The sequence below is a fragment of the Nilaparvata lugens genome, chromosome 2 (assembly GCF_014356525.2).
Source record: "Nilaparvata lugens isolate BPH chromosome 2, ASM1435652v1, whole genome shotgun sequence".
In the NCBI taxonomy this organism is placed as follows: domain Eukaryota; kingdom Metazoa; phylum Arthropoda; class Insecta; order Hemiptera; family Delphacidae; genus Nilaparvata; species Nilaparvata lugens.
Genome location: NC_052505.1, coordinates 92,642,530 through 92,660,927, shown reverse-complemented (window position 1 = coordinate 92,660,927; position 18,398 = coordinate 92,642,530). Strand labels below are relative to the sequence as shown.

The following is an 18,398-nucleotide window of genomic DNA, read 5'->3' as shown; positions in this document are numbered from 1 at the left end:
AACAGTTTGCAATTGGATAATCACATTTTCTCGATATTCGAGCTTATTTTTAATTTTAGGTGAAAATGTTACTGAACATTAATTGAATAGATTCTCATGCTCAATCTTTTCCACAGCTTTTGTTTAAATTGCATCTGAAGCCTGATAATTGAGAATCTAAAATCAAACTTTGAATAGATGGGGCGGAGCTCCTGAAATTTTTACAGATATGGGACTTGCGGCAGTTTATAGAGCTTATCGATGACTATTTTAGGTATAACTTTGATCAAAATCGTTGGAGCCGTTTTCAAGGAAATCGCGAAAAACCCTGTTTTTGACAACATTTTCGCCATTTCAGCCGCCATCTTGAATCGCATTTGATCGAAATTGTTCGTGACGGATCCTTATATTGTAAGGACCTTACGTTCCAAATTTCAAGTCATTCCGTTAATTGGGAGATGAGATATCGTGTACACAGACGCACATACACTCATACACACACACACACACATACAGACCAATACCCAAAAACCACTTTTTTGGACTCAGGGGACCTTGAAACGTATAGAAATTTAGAAATTGGGGTACCTTAATTTTTTTCGGAAAGCAATACTTTCCTTACCTATGGTAATAGGGCAAGGAAATTAAAAATAAGGTAACCTTGCACTATTCCTCTCCCGAATTTAGATAAGGTTAATTCCGAAATAGGTCAAGACTTTTAGTTGCTCACTTCACAAGATTTTCAGTCCTTAAGCCTATTATTATATGAAATGAAATAATATCTATAAATAATCTGACAACATTGCAATACTCAAGATGAATGAAATGGTAATGCAGCTTAAGCTGAGAACCTATATAATTTAATAACAGTTGACAATGAAAATTGAAATACTCTTAATAAAACACTGGAATGTTGTCTAGAAATATGACGAATTTATTGAAAAATCACATACATGTTCCAACACCTATTTTATAGTGTCTTTTGAGAACCTAAATTCTCAGACAACTATAATTAAGTTTGGAAATCATGCGAGACCCCGATGGTGGAGGGGTTAGTGAAATTCTAGTACTATTCCAGTGGTGAGGAATCCGAAATAAAAATCATTTGACGATTGATTGCCTCTATATTAAATATTTAAATTCAAACAACACTTTACAATAAATACTTTCTTCAATTAAAGATTATCTTTGTCTTTAAGAGACCAAATTTAAGGGACACATTGAATTCCGATGGGGAAAGATCAAGTACTCATCTTGTAGTTGCCGTCGCGATGTCCGGAGTCCCTGGCGGAGATGGATGAAGGGTGAAGATGATTGGTCGTCCTCCAGGAATGTTCAGGCGTCGCGGCGACAGATCCAAAGGGAGTTAGTCTTGTTCTCTCCTCATCAGCGTTCAATGACGTACGATTCCATCCATGATTGGAATTCATAAAGCCGGTTAAATTTTAATCGTGATTAATTCCACGAGAACCAATCAGAGAATCCGTCATATAAAAAAGGCCTTCTCTGATTGGTTCTCGTGAAATTAATCACAGTTAAAATTTAACAGGATTTTGTGCAACCGACACTTAGACTTTGAATTTTCACACTGAAGATGATACAATAGGCGTTGAAACACGGGGAGTAATTTCTCAATGGATTTGTGATATTTCTAGACAACATTACAGTGTTTTATTATGGATAAATATCACTACATCTCACCAACAACAGTATCTGAAGTCTAAAATACTGAATGAAAAAGACTAAGAAGTTGTCAAAAAACCACTGATTTATTGATAATTAGAAAGACCGGTTTCGGTTATTACACCATTGTCAATCTCTGATAAACAATATGAGTGTATCAGAGATTGACAATGGTGTAATAACCGAAACCGGTCTTTCTAATTATCAATAAATCAGTGGTTTTTTGACAACTTCTTAGTCTTTTTCATTCAATATGAATAATTACCACAATATCAACTTCTCAACTACACAAAATCTAAAATACTCTTCGTTAGGCGGAGTTTGCAAGACTTGAATTAAAACATGAACAATAACATAAAATTAGACTTACCATGACCATCATACCGCCATCTTCTTCTATCCTTTTCGTTTCATTGTATAATTCGATTGCCTTCTCTTTCCCGATACCAGTAACTACTCTGTCTGCAAAATAGAAATGATAAATACATAAATGGATAAATATCCCTATTGTTTCTGAGTCCGAATTCTGGTAGCTAGTGGCTCAGTATAGAGCGGCTGGTCAATATGATGTAGATATTTTGCTTATTGGTCATTGACCCAGATACAATATAATTTTAATGAAGAGGACCACCGTCTTTGTTTCATAAAAGACGGAAAAATTATTACTAATATGAATAGGTTCTTGGAGAAAAAATACCAAGTGAGCAATATATAAATGTATTGAAATAGAAATGGCAGAACAATAATTTTTGATAGTGAATACAAGTAGCTCAATAGTCATACAAAATTAAAGTTGATAACAAATTGTCAAGTTCAGCAAACATAAAAATTTAAATGGAGAAACAGACAATCAAGATAGCTGATAAACATCAAGAATCATTAGAAGCAGTTCAAAATCAGTAACCATTGAGGTTTAATATGGAAAATTTATAAGTGATAAACATCGAAGTTTAGTGGGGACAATTCAGTTAAGATACACTGAATCTATGATAATTCACACTTACAAAGAACTTGAATACTAATCATAAGATTACAATAATAATGAGCTTGAAAAATACTGAAATTGAATTAAAAATGTGAATTTAATATTTATAGAATTTGTAGATTACAAAATATTGTAATTGAACAAAATATATTTGATGCAATAAAAATTGCTTGTTTGTCTTAAAATCCTAAGTCAATAAATTGTGATGATCAAATAACTAGCCTAAAATTACTTGGTTGTTTTAAAATCCTAAGTCAATAAATTGTGATGATCAAAAAACCTAGCCTAAGCAAGTGATGTACAATATTTTACCAAGTAACCAATATTTTAATATTAAGTGATTCTGCAATAGTAAGTTGCATCATGAACAAGAAAAGATTTTCTGACAACATTCATGATTGAAAAAAATTACAATAGGTTGTCAAGTTATTCTTGTTTCATACAAAAATCTGACCTATGATGAAGCAACAAAAATCAAAAATAGCCTAAGTAAATAGATCCAAATAATAAATGAACTCAACCCTAACCTTATTTAAGGGATAGGAAGATAAAGGTAATTAGCAAATACAAAGATGGTAAAAATATGCAGTTACCTAGGGTTTCAACATGATAGTGGTGTTCAAGTTGGTTCCAGGAAATAGTCAAGGTAGGCTTGCTTGAAGTATGGTTATACTGTCCGTGATGAATTGATGCAGATTTCCAACACTTGTATGGATAAGACGATTGGTTACAGCACATGGATAACTCCCAGTTCATTTGGAAACATTGAAAGATCTTCCAAGAAAATATTAATCACTGTTCAATATTTGAAGAGCTAACTTTAGTTGAATTGTCCAGTTCATATGGAAACTGAGGTAGGCCTAAGCAAGTGTGGCTACCAGTTTAAACACAACAGTCAAGTAAAGGCAGGGCATTACCAAACATTAGTAAGTTACAGTTCGAAATCAAGTTTAAAAGAAGATTCAATATGATATTGAAACAGATTCAATAACAGCAACAAGGAACGTCAATCCAAGTTGAAAGTAGATGATAGAGTTGAAGTAGATTCACAAAATATTAACTTAACAAGGCACGCCGAGTTACAGTCAAAGTAGATGGTTACGGGTTCACCCAAAGGAAAATGAAATTGATATGGAATCAATTTGTTACGCGCACGCGCCCACCAACTCACAAGAAGAAAAAATAGGAACAGAATTATCCCATTACACTGAGCAAAGTTTTCACCAGAAAAACTTGAAAAGATCAAACGAAAACGCCTTCGGCATGACGAGAAGAAGAGAAGTCGCTAGACGCCATTACAAAAAGTGCCAGTCATAGGCTGGGTAGAGAATGGCCAGCTTTGAAAGGCAGTCACCAGAGCGCAGCAGCTGCTGGAGAGAAGACGAAATGTGAGCAGAAGAAATGAGCGCTCCAGGCGGCAAAGAAGGAACTAATGATTTCAATCATTGAATTGGATGTGAAATTCAACATAAGCCGGGCCCATTATGTCATCTGCAGGATGGCATAATAAGAAAGAAAGAAAATATGTTGAATGAGCAAGCTAAGTCAATGATGAAAAGGATGATTTGAAGCTGGGGAAACGTAAATCCCAAAAAACAACAAGACATCAAATCCATGTTTCACACCCATAGAACCAAACAAGACAAGTACCAATGCCGGGCCCATTAGAAAAATGATAAATGACTACAACAATACAAAAACCTAAGAGTAAATTAAACCAATAATAAAATTAATGAGTAGATACATTTTCAATCTCATTGTCATGAGGCAAAGGTACAATACTAGAAATAGCACGTGTTAAGATGCCTGTAGGTGTGAGAAGTGTGACAACTCGGACTTTATTATCCGCACCAGGATGTACCTCAAGGATTCTGGCCAACCTCCAAACTGATGGTGGTGTGAAAGGAATGCTGCAGGACCAGAACCATAAGTCAGTATTAAGGCGATATTGTTCTACTGGTTTATTGATGTCATCACGCCAGAATATGCGGTGTAGATCACGATCAGCTGGATCTAGGAGAATCTGCCTATACATTTTTGCAATATCAGCTGCAAAGGCAATAAGATGAGTACGAAAGCGCAGAACAGTTTCAAAGAGCTCTGGCTGAACAGTATGCCCTATGTGAAGAACATCATTTAAGGAAACTCCAGTAGAAGTTTTGGCAGAACAATCAAAAACTACTCGAAGTTTTGTAGTAGTAGAATCAAGTTTAAAGACAGGGTGATGTGGGATGTAGTACACCGCTTGATTCTCTGTGGGCTCATCAACCTTAGTCATGTGTTGTAGTTCCTTGTATTCTTCCATGAAGGCCACATATTGAGATTTCAATTCATTATTCCTTGCTAATCTTTGTTCCAGAGATTTGAATCGTTTAAGTGCTTGAAACTTGGACTCACCCAGAGTATGAAATGATTCCTTTTTAGGGAGTGATACAATGAATCTACCATCCTCCTGACGATGAGTGTGCTCTTCATAATGCTTTTCTGAGAAAACAATATCATCAGGTGGTGGAATCTCCGCAATTACACTTTCGAGAGCCCAGAATTTTTCAAGTTGGCAAGGAGTGTTTGATGAAACTGTTGACAAAAAATTGGATACATGAGAATTTGGAACAGATGAGCTGGGTACCTTGCAAGAGCCAAAAATAATCCAACCCAACCTTGTGCTCTGGAGAATGGGTGCATCTTTGGAAATGACAATCTGTCCTGCTGACAAGACTGAAGCAAAAACGCCAGCGCCGAGAAGAAGATCAATGTTTTTAGCCTTGAAAAAGTTAGGATCAGCCAGTGAAATATGTGATGGAATTTCAAGTTTTTCTATTTCAATTCTGGAATTTGAAAAGGAAGATGGAACTTTATCAATGACAATACAAGATTCTTCAGTGGACCATTGTTGGTCTGTAGATTTGACAAGAATTGAAAGAACATAAGTTGACTTCGATTGGTTGCCACCAATAGAATGAATAGTCGTTTCAGTACTGACCGCTGGTAATGCAAGCTTATCAGCCAAATGTTGTGAGATAAGGTTGCAATCCGAGCCACTGTCTAGCAATGCAACACATTTAATCAAATTTCCTTGTGAGTCCTCAACAAAAACTTGAGCTGTAGGAAGAAGAGAAACACTAGCTTGCTGAAATAGACAAACTGAGGATGCAACATTTGAATGTACATTATTATCTGATGAAACCATGCTCCTCTCATTTAATTGAGGAAGGACTGCAACAGATGAAGATGAAGCCTTTGAATGATTGTCAATAATGGAATTTTCAACTGATGATTTTTTCACTGACGAATGAATATTGTTAGAAGTAACTTCTTTACCTTTTTGTTGATTCTGTCCCGAACCTAGTGAATGCAGAATAGAGTGGTGTGCCTTACCACAATGAAAACAAGATTTTGTAGAACAACCATGATTAGGAACATGTGGTTTGAGACAATTGAAGCAAAGGTTTTTGCTTTTGACAGCATTCCAACGGTCAGAAGGCTGTAATTTGAGCAATTCATTACATTTGTAGGCCATGTGATTTGAGCCTCTACAGAAAGTACAATTGGTTGTCAAATTATGAAACATTTTTACATTATTTTGATTACTTGATTGAAAGTGATTAACTTTTGATTGCTTGGAAGCAGGATTAGTTGCATTACTAGAGTGAATAGTTGTTGAATTGTTAGCACTGGATGCAACTGCATCCATAACTTTACATTGTGATTCCAAGAAATTCCAAAACTTCTCAATTGTTGGAATACTGTCAATAGGAACTGATTTCTCCCATTCCTTAACAGTGTTAGAGTCCAATTGCGACAACATTTTATGCATATACAATAAGTCAGTGAGATTCTTAAGTTCAAGTGCCTGAAGGGCAGCAATATGTGATTTACAAAAGTCAATGAATGCACGCAATGACTGTGCACAGTTGCGCTTAACTGCAGGTGGAGACTCAATGGCAGTGATGTGGTTTGTTGCAATGAGTCGTTTATTGTCATATCGCTCTTCTAGCAATTTCCAGGCTACTTCAAACCCTTTTTCATTGACATCAATATGTTCCACTCTTGCTAGAGCTTCACCACTCAATGTTTGCCGTAAATAGAAAAATTTCAATGTGCTACTAATTTGCTCCTGACTACCTATTATGTGCATAAATGCACTGGAGAATGCCTGCCATTTTGAGAAGTTTCCATCAAAATGAGGGAGAGGAATTTGGGGCAAATTAAAATTTGCATGCTGTGATGCAGTAGTAGCAGGTTGTACTGATTGTTGTGAAACAAGATCATTTCGAGTGTTAGTTATTTTAGCCTCAAAAGCTTTCAATGCAGCATTTGCTTTAGAAATGAATAATATGAACCTTTTAATTGTTTCAAAGTGTGATTCCTTGTCCAATGATACATTTTTGTGTTGTATTTGTTCATGAATTTTCTTGTATTTATCTCTGAGGAGATCAACTTCATTTTTAATGGTAAGTAAGTGATAATATGTTGCTTCATCATTTACAATAAAATTTGGATACTTTGTGAAGAACCAGTTGGCTTCTTCTAGTAAATTGTTCCTAGAACTGATAAGAGCAGAATGCTCAGACCCTAAATCTGGGGACACTGAACGTGAGTCACTGGGAGGAGGGGATGTAGCCATTGTTACAAAAAAGGTATTGATAACAAAAGAAAATTTTCATACGACCTTCACTGAGATTATCACTGCACTTTCACTGACACCTGTGCTGTGGTTGTGATGTAATTGTGATTAATGCTGGCTTGTGTATGGTCGCGCAACTTGTCCAACTGATACATGGTATGGACAGCTTGGCCACTGAATGGTACGTCTCATTGGCAACCCCTCGTCCACAGCAACCCTCAGTCCAGGTTACAAGGTACATGGGCGATTGAGTACACATGAAAAGAAACAAAATTACAAGATTAATAGGAAATCCGGCCCGGAGGACCAATTTATATTGTTTCTGAGTCCGAATTCTGGTAGCTAGTGGCTCAGTATAGAGCGGCTGGTCAATATGATGTAGATATTTTGCTTATTGGTCATTGACCCAGATACAATATAATTTTAATGAAGAGGACCACCGTCTTTGTTTCATAAAAGACGGAAAAATTATTACTAATATGAATAGGTTCTTGGAGAAAAAATACCAAGTGAGCAATATATAAATGTATTGAAATAGAAATGGCAGAACAATAATTTTTGATAGTGAATACAAGTAGCTCAATAGTCATACAAAATTAAAGTTGATAACAAATTGTCAAGTTCAGCAAACATAAAAATTTAAATGGAGAAACAGACAATCAAGATAGCTGATAAACATCAAGAATCATTAGAAGCAGTTCAAAATCAGTAACCATTGAGGTTTAATATGGAAAATTTATAAGTGATAAACATCGAAGTTTAGTGGTGACAATTCAGTTAAGATACACTGAATCTATGATAATTCACACTTACAAAGAACTTGAATACTAATCATAAAATTACAATAATAATGTGCTTGAAAAATACTGAAATTGAATTAAAAATGTGAATTTAATATTTATAGAATTTGTAGATTACAAAATATTGTAATTGAACAAAATATATTTGATGCAATAAAAATTGCTTGTTTGTCTTAAAATCCTAAGTCAATAAATTGTGATGATCAAATAACTAGCCTAAAATTACTTGGTTGTTTTAAAATCCTAAGTCAATAAATTGTGATGATCAAAAAACCTAGCCTAAGCAAGTGATGTACAATATTTTACCAAGTAACCAATATTTTAATATTAAGTGATTCTGCAATAGTAAGTTGCATCATGAACAAGAAAAGATTTTCTGACAACATTCATGATTGAAAAAAATTACAATAGGTTGTCAAGTTATTCTTGTTTCATACAAAAATCTGACCTATGATGAAGCAACAAAAATCAAAAATAGCCTAAGTAAATAGATCCAAATAAAATGAACTCAACCCTAACCTTATTCAAGGGATAGGAAGATAAAGGTAATTAGCAAATACAAAGATGGTAAAAATATGCAGTTACCTAGGGTTTCAACATGATAGTGGTGTTCAAGTTGGTACCAGGAAATAGTCAAGGCAGGCTTGCTTGAAGTATGGTTCTACTGTCCGTGATGAATTGATGCAGATTTCCAACACTTGTATGGATAAGACGATTGGTTACAGCACATGGATAACTCCCAGTTCATTTGGAAACATTGAAAGATCTTCCAAGAAAATATTAATCACTGCTCAATATTTGAAGAGCTAACTTTAGTTGAATTGTCCAGTTCATATGGAAACTGAGGTAGGCCTAAGCAAGTGATGGCTACCAGTTTAAACACAACAGTCAGGTAAAGGCAGGGCATTACCAAACATTAGTAAGTTACAGTTCGAAATCAAGTTTAAAAGAAGATTCAATATGATATTGAAACAGATTCAATAACAGCAACAAGGAACGTCAATCCAAGTTGAAAGTAGATGAAGAGTTGAAGTAGATTCACAAATATTAACTTAACAAGGCACGCCAAGCTAGTCAAAAGTAGATGGTTACGGGTTCACCCAAAGGAAAATGAAATTGATATGGAATCAATTTGTTACGCGCACGCGCCCACCAACTCACAAGAAGAAAAAATAGGAACAGAATTATCCCATTACACTGAGCAAAGTTTTCACCAGAAAAACTTGAAAAGATCAAACGAAAACGCCTTCGGCATGACGAGAAGAAGAGAAGTCGCTAGACGCCATTACAAAAGTGCCAGTCATAGGCTGGGTAGAGAATGGCCAGCTTTGAAAGGCAGTCACCAGAGCGCAGCAGCTGCTGGAGAGAAGACGAAATGTGAGCAGAAGAAATGAGCGCTCCAGGCGGCAAAGAAGGAACTAATGATTTCAATCATTGAATTGGATGTGAAATTCAACACCACTATTGGATAAATACCAGCGATCAGCAGGTCGCCGGCCTATTCTGGGGCCCGACTCTTCAACCTTCTGCCCAAGGAGCTTAAGACAATACAGGACTACGGTGTCTTTGCTAGAGGTCTGAAAAACTACCTAACCGTGAGGCCCTACTATACACTGGCAGAGTACATGGATGACCACACATGCCAGCATCGTAGACCGTGAATCCCCATTGATTGGGAAGAAATCTGACAATTCCCAGGTCAACGACCATGGAAAAGGCTACAACAAGTAACAAGTATTAGATTAAACATGAATGAATAAATATTGACAAGGCTCAGTTCTGGTGTCAAATGTTTTCAGATCGTACCTCATCAATTCCGCGAGACTTAATATTAATGAATGAGATAGATAGAGACCGATGTCTTCATAAGAATCACCAAAGGCAAACTATAGTGCGGTCCACGTTATAATGGCAGTGGAGAAAGATAGGAGATCAACGTTGCCGTTCCCTCTGTCTTTTCAATGCCTTCTATAGACGGTAGCTGATACAGGTTTATTGATGTAATATTAACTGTTCATTATTGTTTCACTCGACTACGGCCACTCCTTATTATTGCTCAAGATGGCTTATTATTGTTTTAAATAATCAGCTAAATTTTATTAAGCAAGAAATTATATTTTTGAATAATTTCAAATTTAATTTTCATAATAAGGATGAAATATTTTGTTAATTAATTTTTTATTAATTCTACATTGCTAAAAGACGATCTGGCAACAGAGCAAAGCGCTATCCGCTTTGTTGAATGATAGACAAGGATAGCAATACCATTGCTAATCAAACACTGCCATTATAACGTGGACTTCACTATAGTCATATTCCTATTTGAATCAAAAGGTGCATACAGACTTATGCGCCACAAACACGTGCACTTTTCATCAGCTGATTCTAAGCTTATTTTATCTTTACAGAAACAGTAAGATATACAGATAAGCATAGCATCACCATCAGCTGATTAAAGTAAATTGCGCGTGTTTGTGGCGCGCAGGTCTGTACGCATCTTAATAAGACGAAACAGAAGAAGTTAATAAGAAGATACCGGTAGATTAGATAAATCATAAGAGGATGATAAGAGGATACAGGTTAAGAATATGAAACCAGAAGAAGTTGATAAGAAGATACAGGTTAATTAGATGATTCAGAAGAATAGATAAAATGATACAAATTAATAAGATAAAGCTGAAGAGAATGATAAAAATTTACAGAGAGATTAATAAGATGATACAGATCATTGATTTAAGAAGATTGATAGATTAAAATGGTTAAATGATTCACAAGAAGTTGATAAGAAGATACAGATCAATTAGTTGCAAAAGAAGAAGATATATAATTATTCAGAAGAAGTTTATAAGAAGATACCGATTAAAATGAATTTAACCTATCCATGATACTTAAAATAATTATTGAATGAAAAAGACTAAGAAATTGTCAAAAAACCACAGATTTATTGATACTTAGAAAGACCGGTTTTGGTCAATCTCTGATAAACAGAGAATGACAATGGTGTAATAACCAAAACCAGTTATAATAAACAAATCTGTAATAAATCTGTGGTTTTAGACAATTTCTTAGTTTCTTCATTCAATATTAATAATTACCACAATATCAACTTCTCAACTACACAAAAAGTTAAAATAATTAGACTAGAATAGTATGCATGATAATATTGAAGAATTTAAATTACTTGTTTAATGCTATAGTGAGGTCCACGTTATAATGACAGTGGATGAAGATAGAAGAATAGCGATGCCGATTCTCTGCATTAATTAATCATATTTCTACACTGTCAAAAACATAATTGGCAACGTTGTGGACCTAGAAAAGGATAGTACCACCGGCTTTGTCGAATGATAGACAAGGATAGCAAAACCAAAGTTGATCAAATACTGTCATTATAACATGGACCTCACTATATATCTTTAATTTCTTACAATTAAAAATTTGTAAATTCTAACAAGAAGTCACAAAATGTGCATATGAATTTATTATCATTAATGAATTATATTTTTTCCCTTAGAGCTACTGTTGAATATACATAAAAATATAAATCTAAGTACCCTTTTTAAAGTTGTTTACTCACTACATATTACGCCATGTAATACAAAATAGTTATTTGTATATCTAGAGTGAAAAGTACGACTTTTTCTCCCTGTGGGAAAAAGTTTGAAGCCCCGAGGCGAAGCCGAGGGCAGCAATTTTCCTGAGGGAGAAAAAGTATTTTTCGCTCGTGATGTACACAACATTTTTCCTCCATCTACATTTTTTTATAGAAACTGCAAATAAAATCATTCTAATAACTTACGTATTGGTGACAATGATTCCTAACAACATAACCTAAATCTAAAACCTAAAAACCGGTCGTCTAATTGGCACTGCCGATTGCGCTATCTATCGGCAAAAGTTGTAACAAATATATCAGCTGAGCAGCTACCAAAAATGGCTGACTCCAGATCACGCGGTTCAGATTTGAATTGCAGATCAAAAATATTTGTTGGCTGGTATTATGAATAGAATAAAATATTTAAAAAATTGTATAAATTTTTATCGTCTACTAATATTAAGAATATAATAATAATTATTGGTGGATTCCAAAAGGGCTTAAGTCATTTTTTCACATTTTGAGATTTTAGTTGATTCTGATTCTAAAGCATCATTTCTAACATTAGAAAAACAATTCATGCCATAAAAGCTTAAGTCAAGTATATTATACATATGACAAATCAGTGATGTTTTCCAAAAGTGCTTTAGTCATGCCTTGTTCTTTTCCAAACAGGCTTAAGTCAGCTGTCAAGTTTTTGCGCATGCGCTATTCCAGCAATCTGCACCAAGCCACCTATTTGCTGTGAGTTTGAGGTTATTCTATGCTGACTGGATAAAAAATAGTGAAATCAATAACGTGACTTGTGTTGAGTAAAATGAATGATTTAGATTTTGATACAAGTGACTTTCTAGTGTCTGTAAGTGACTTAAATAGTGCCAAGAAAAGGAAGAGAAAGAAAAATGAAGACCAGTGGGACAAAAATCTCAAGAAATTCGCCAGAAATAGCAAAGAAGCTCACCCAGATCCTCGCATTGCTTGTGCCCATAAAGAAGGTGATGTTTGTAAGGCACATCTATTGACTGAAAATGATGTAAGTAGTTTTTATAATAAAATTTACTCACATAAGACTACCGCTGATCAGAACAACTACTTATTCAAGTATCTACTCAATCAAGAGGCTAAGCAACATAGGCCTAGAAACAAGGAAAATCCACGTTCTCGAACACTTACAAAGTACTTTATACGACAGACAAATGGTGTTTTATTAAGTGTGTGTAATTCTACATTCTTGTCCATCACAAAATTTTCTTCAAAAAGAGTGAACCGATTGGCTAAGGCTTTGAAAGAGTCAGGAGAATGTCCTCGTGAAAAGCGAGGTGGATCTAGGACAAAACCCAAAGATACAAGTACAACTCAGTCAATGATTGATTTCATAAAATCATTGAAGTGCTGTGAAAGTCATTACGGTCGGGGTAAGAGTGTCCGCGGTTACCTTAGCCCTGAGTTGTCTATTAAGAAATTATGGCGTATTTGGAAACAGACTCAAAAAGAACAGAAGGAATCACTTGCATCTTACTCAAAGTTCTTCAAGATCTTTCAGTCAAAATTCAATCTAAGTTTCAGCAGTCCAAAGACAGACGTTTGTTCATTTTGTGATCTAACAAAAAGTGAAATAAATTTATGCAAAGACCTTAAAGAAAAAGCCTCTCTTATTGCTAAGTACAGATTACACAAGTTACGAGCTAAGAAATTCTATGAACTGCTCAAAAGACAGAACCTAATGTAGTAAAGGTATCTTTTGATATGGAACAAAACCAACCTCTTCCAAAACTAAGAGTTGGTGAGGTATTTTATTCTCGACAAATTTGGGTTCATAACCTTACTTTTGTATTGATGGAAGACACACAAGATTCTACTAATACTTTTGTATACACTTGGACTGAAAACCAAAGTGGTCGAGGCTCCAATGAAGTAGTTTCAGCTCTGTATAACTTTTTGGGGATCTTGGAAAACAAGTTTGAAAATGTTCCAGCAAAATCTTTGACTCTTAAACTGTTTTCTGATGCTTGCAGTGGACAAAACAAAAATCAAAATGTTATGGTTTTCCTACTTAACTATGTGCAGACATCCAGAGCTTTTAATAGTATTCAGCATTGCTTTCCAATCAGGGGACATAGCTATATGCCTCCTGATAGAGTATTTGGACGTTTTGAAAAAATACTCAGAAGAAAGGAAACCATAGTTGAACCACAGGAGTACTACAAAGTATTTGCATCTTCAGCTACAGTTAAAGTTTTAGGGAAAGACTGGGAACTTTTTGATTTCATGGATGCTGCTAAACGAGTTTTATTAAAGAAGCTCCCTTTTTTAATGTGCGAACAAAGAATTTTTTCATTTTCAAATAAAACAAAAAAAGACATTGAGGCTAAAAATACTTACTGTGGTGATTATAGTAGTTTTAAAGTTGTGAAAAAAGGATGCAATGTGCTAGGAGCGTACAGTACAGTGAAGTCCATGCCATTAGTGAATCATGTCAGTGAAATGAAGAAGAAAGATGTGGAAAACCTTCTTAAATTTATTTCATTATCTGAAAGTTCGAGAGACTTTTATAATACTGCACTTAAGAATGTGCAGAATGGCTCCAAAGATAATAATATTGTAGTGTATGATGAACAAGAGCCTTTTATTTAAGTGATTTTCAACTTTACTTTTCAAATTTTGAAAGAATGTGACTATTTGATTTTGATAAATAAGAATTATTTTTTTTGTTATATACTTGGATAGTTATTAAACCTTTGTTGGCATCTTAAAAATAAGCTCTGATTATCAATACTATAATAATGTACAATAGTAGGAAGTTGTCTCACATATGAATTTTCCAAAAGTGCTTAAGTCACTGACTTAAGGTCGTTTTGGAAAAAAACCGAATGTTTAACTTCTAAAAAAAAACTATTTAGTGATTCAATCTCACTTCTAATTGTCTTGGAAGATGGATTTTGAACTACAAATTACATAACTGATTCTATTCCAAAGTAGCATTTAATTATATTCTCAAAAATAGAAAAAATTAGTTTCTGAGAAATTCACTTTTTTGACTTAAGACCTTTTGGAATCCACCTCTTCAATTATCATACAAACATATATTTCATGAGTTAATCAAATTTCTGGTTGTGGTATTGAATTCAGTTGACTCAATGACAGACACCTCTATTATGCTTTCTCATCTGAGCTTAGACCTTCTAACCTATTACAATGTAAGTTTCAAAATAGAGATGCTCCCCATGTTATTTAAATGGAGTCACTTTTACTCCCTAGGGAGTTTTTCTGTTTTTTACTACCGAGAGCGAAAAAGTGATAGTTTAGTATTAGGTTTCAGGGAGTAAAGTAAGTACTTTAGACAGTAGGTGGAGGAAAAAAGAATACATTATTGTATTATAAATAATAATATTATTATTGTATTATTCATAGTATTATCATTTATAATACTATGATTGGGGTTGATTTCCAAATGAGTCCTAGGTTGTGCGTAAGTAATGAGTGGGATGATGATGATGATAATGACGATGAGAGAGGAATTGATCTAGAGTATTAGATGAATTACGAGGTGAGTGAATGAAAAATTATAAACTTATATATTTTTAATAAGCATTAGAAATGATTTTCAATTAATAATTTTCTCGGATTTTAAGAATGATATCATTAAAAATACATTATCTAGCTTCTACAGATTGACAACACTTTTATTGGCTCAATAAGTGGGCACCTGAAATTTTCATTTCTCTTCCACGGTTGTGTACGGCTTCACAGACCTCAGTCAAGAGATTTGAACATGGTCAAAGTTACAAATTCGAACTGAAATCATCGATGGTAACTATCAACATAGAAATAAAAATATGTAACAGTGCACTTGCTCTAAACCGTACATAAATTCTAAATGACTTGATCGAGATTGATAAATCCGATCAATCTTTGTTTTGTAATTCTTAGAAAGTTTCTGATTTATTGAAGATTTTCCTCATAATGATTAGTAGATTAGGATGACATTATGAAGAAAGTTTAAAAATGAATTTTCAATAAAATTATACTTCCAGAAGTATACATTTTCAATACAGAGCCCTTCCATAACCTTATCTAGGTACACAATCAAAATTTATTCTAAAGCCGTGTCCACAGTGAACAAATGTTCGACATACATGTTCGGCAAACATGTTTGTTGAGGGACTCAGGGACAAACCTTTTAAAAAGTTTGGACAATCATTGTTTGTCAAACAAAAAATTACTGTTTTTCCAAAAATTGTCTGTTTGCTGTATAACATAAAACCTGTTCTCCCCGCTTACAAATATTTGGTTTGGTGACGCGTCCACACTGGACGTGGGCAAACATTGTTTGTCGAACATAATAAATTTGCCCAAACTGTTTCAACAAACATGTTTGTCGAACATTTGTTCAGTGTGGAGACGGCTTTACAAGTAAAAACTACTTACATATGAGATCATCTTTTTTCTCGGATAATTTCTCGACAATATCCTTGGAGACCTCGTCATCTGTGTTTTCACTGGTAACGGCAAGGTCGAAGAGTATTATGGAGCATCCTTTTGCTTCTGGACTGATATCTCTCCTGCCCAATCTCATATGCACATTCCCCCGGTCTCCATGGCGACGTTTGTTGGTTCTGAACTCTCTAATACTGCAAAAAATATCAACTATTGGTTTATTGGTTTATTATACTGCCATGGATAGTGACCAGCACCATATTGACAATAGTCATACAATGAAGAGAAAACAAGATATTGACACAAAACACAACAATTTTGTACATCATGAAACAAATAACAAAATAACGAATAACCTATATCTAAGACCATACAACATTTATAACTAATGCAACATATTCATTTAATGGTCGAAGATACTTCGCCACTCATAAAAACATTTCTCTAATAGCCAACATTTTAGATTGATCTTGAAAGAGTTTAGGGTTAGGGCAGCTTTAATATTCTGGGGTAAACAGTTAAACACTTTTTTGCCAATGTAATTTGGGTTATGCTTATAAAACCCTGTCCTGTGCTGTTCAACTCTGACTAAGCCCCTGTATCTTGTATTGTGTTGATGAACATCCATACCTGTCAGCCAATCATCTTTCATTTTATAAGCAAAGATTGCCAGATGATACAAATAGAGACTAGGAACCGTCAAAATTCTATTATCTTTGAATAGCGATCTACACGAGAAACGGGGTGGCTTTTCAAATATGATTCTTAGGACTCTCTTTTGGGCACGGAAGATAGAGGCAGAGAATCTTGACCCTCCCCACAGCAATATCCCATAAGACAGTAATGACTCATAATATCCATAGTAAGCAGAGATCACTGCCTCATGAACTAATACCCTCCTGAGCCTGGACAATGCATACGCAGCTGAGTTTAATCTCCTAGAAAGAGATTGAATATGAGAGGACCATGTTAAACCCTGATCCACAGAAACCCCCAAAAAATCCGTTGCATCAGACGGTAGTAACCCTTTTGCCTCAACCTCAAACTCCAACTGATTCACAGGAAGTCTGTGGATTGAGAATTCAATGAACTAGGTAAGGAGCAATGACATTTTCCCTTTTTGTGTAATTGAGAAGTTGATATTGTGGTAATTATCCTATATTAAATAAAAAGACATTGTCAAAAACCACAGATTTTATTGAGAGTTAGAAAGACCGGTTTCGGTTGTTACACCATTGTCAATCTCCGATAAACTCTTATCATATCGATAACTCGATCTCAGTTATCGATATGATAAGAGTTTATCGGAGATTGACAATGGTGTAACAACCGGAAGCGGCCTTTCTAACTTTCAAAAAAATCTGTAGTTTTTGACAATTTCTTAGTATTTTTATTTAAGCAATGAAATCGTTGTTGCAACGAGATGAGAGACATTCCCACCCCACCCCTACATCCCTACCGCGCCAGCCATTCCTTCGCCGTTTGAGGGGTTCAGCTTCATGTTATATCTCGTGGCCTTTACGCAAAAAGTAAAATTACTTTGTACAGGACTTCTTGAAAGTACAGAATCATGCCAGATTTTTAGAAAGCCATAAGTGTTGAATCAGTTGAAATACGTAAACATTAATAAATACAGATCTTATGAACTTATAAACTAGAATTTCAGTTAGAAGATTTGGATCAGTTTGTTGAAAATTTGTAAAATAACACTTTGATGTTAGCAGACTATTTTTAATAGCATAATGAGGTCCACCGTCGCAGAAATTGATAAGCATTGGTGTTGCTATCCTTGTTTATCATTCGACAAAAAAAAAATAGCGTCATCCTTTTCTAGCTCTGCAACGTTGCTGGATAGTTTTATAACAATGTAGAGATATAATTTATCAACAAAATATTCAATCTCAATAATGAAAATGTATTATTTTAAACAAGAATGAACAGTTGATATTACATCAGATATACCGGTATCAGCTATCCTCTATAGAAGGCAGTGGCAAGGCAGAGAATCGACAACACGTTTCTCCTATCTCTTTCTACTGTACTTTATTATTATTTTTGAAGGGACGGATTCAAGGATCCAAAGGTTCAAAGCGGCCCACACGTCAACCGAAGTTTATTGTGTTCCCAAGTAGTATGTTAGTTAGGCAAACCAATACCTGTGTCCTTTACAAGAACCAGGAATTTTTCCCTATACTAACATCCCATTCATCACCTGGTTGCTTGTCGCAGTGTGATATGCCATAGAGAAACAATAGCTTGAGTAGATATCCCATGGTATAGGGCTTTATGTCG

The 18,398-nt window shown here is 34.7% G+C and overlaps 1 protein-coding gene across 2 annotated transcripts in view; it reads right to left on the bottom strand.

Annotated features, from left to right (window-relative positions):
- Nucleotides 1-18,398, bottom strand: part of LOC111048329 (phosphorylated adapter RNA export protein) — a 32,527-nt gene that overhangs the window by 12,503 nt on the left and 1,626 nt on the right. The window contains exons 3-4 of one of the 2 annotated variants that reach the window (XM_022334204.2): nt 16,098-16,300; nt 2,033-2,124 (exon numbers count right to left, since the gene is read on the bottom strand). In XM_022334204.2, coding sequence (XP_022189896.2) covers nt 2,033-2,124; nt 16,098-16,300 — 295 coding nt within the window. The remainder of the gene's footprint in view (nt 1-2,032; nt 2,125-16,097; nt 16,301-18,398) is intronic. The other variant, XM_022334205.2, reaches the window with a different exon arrangement.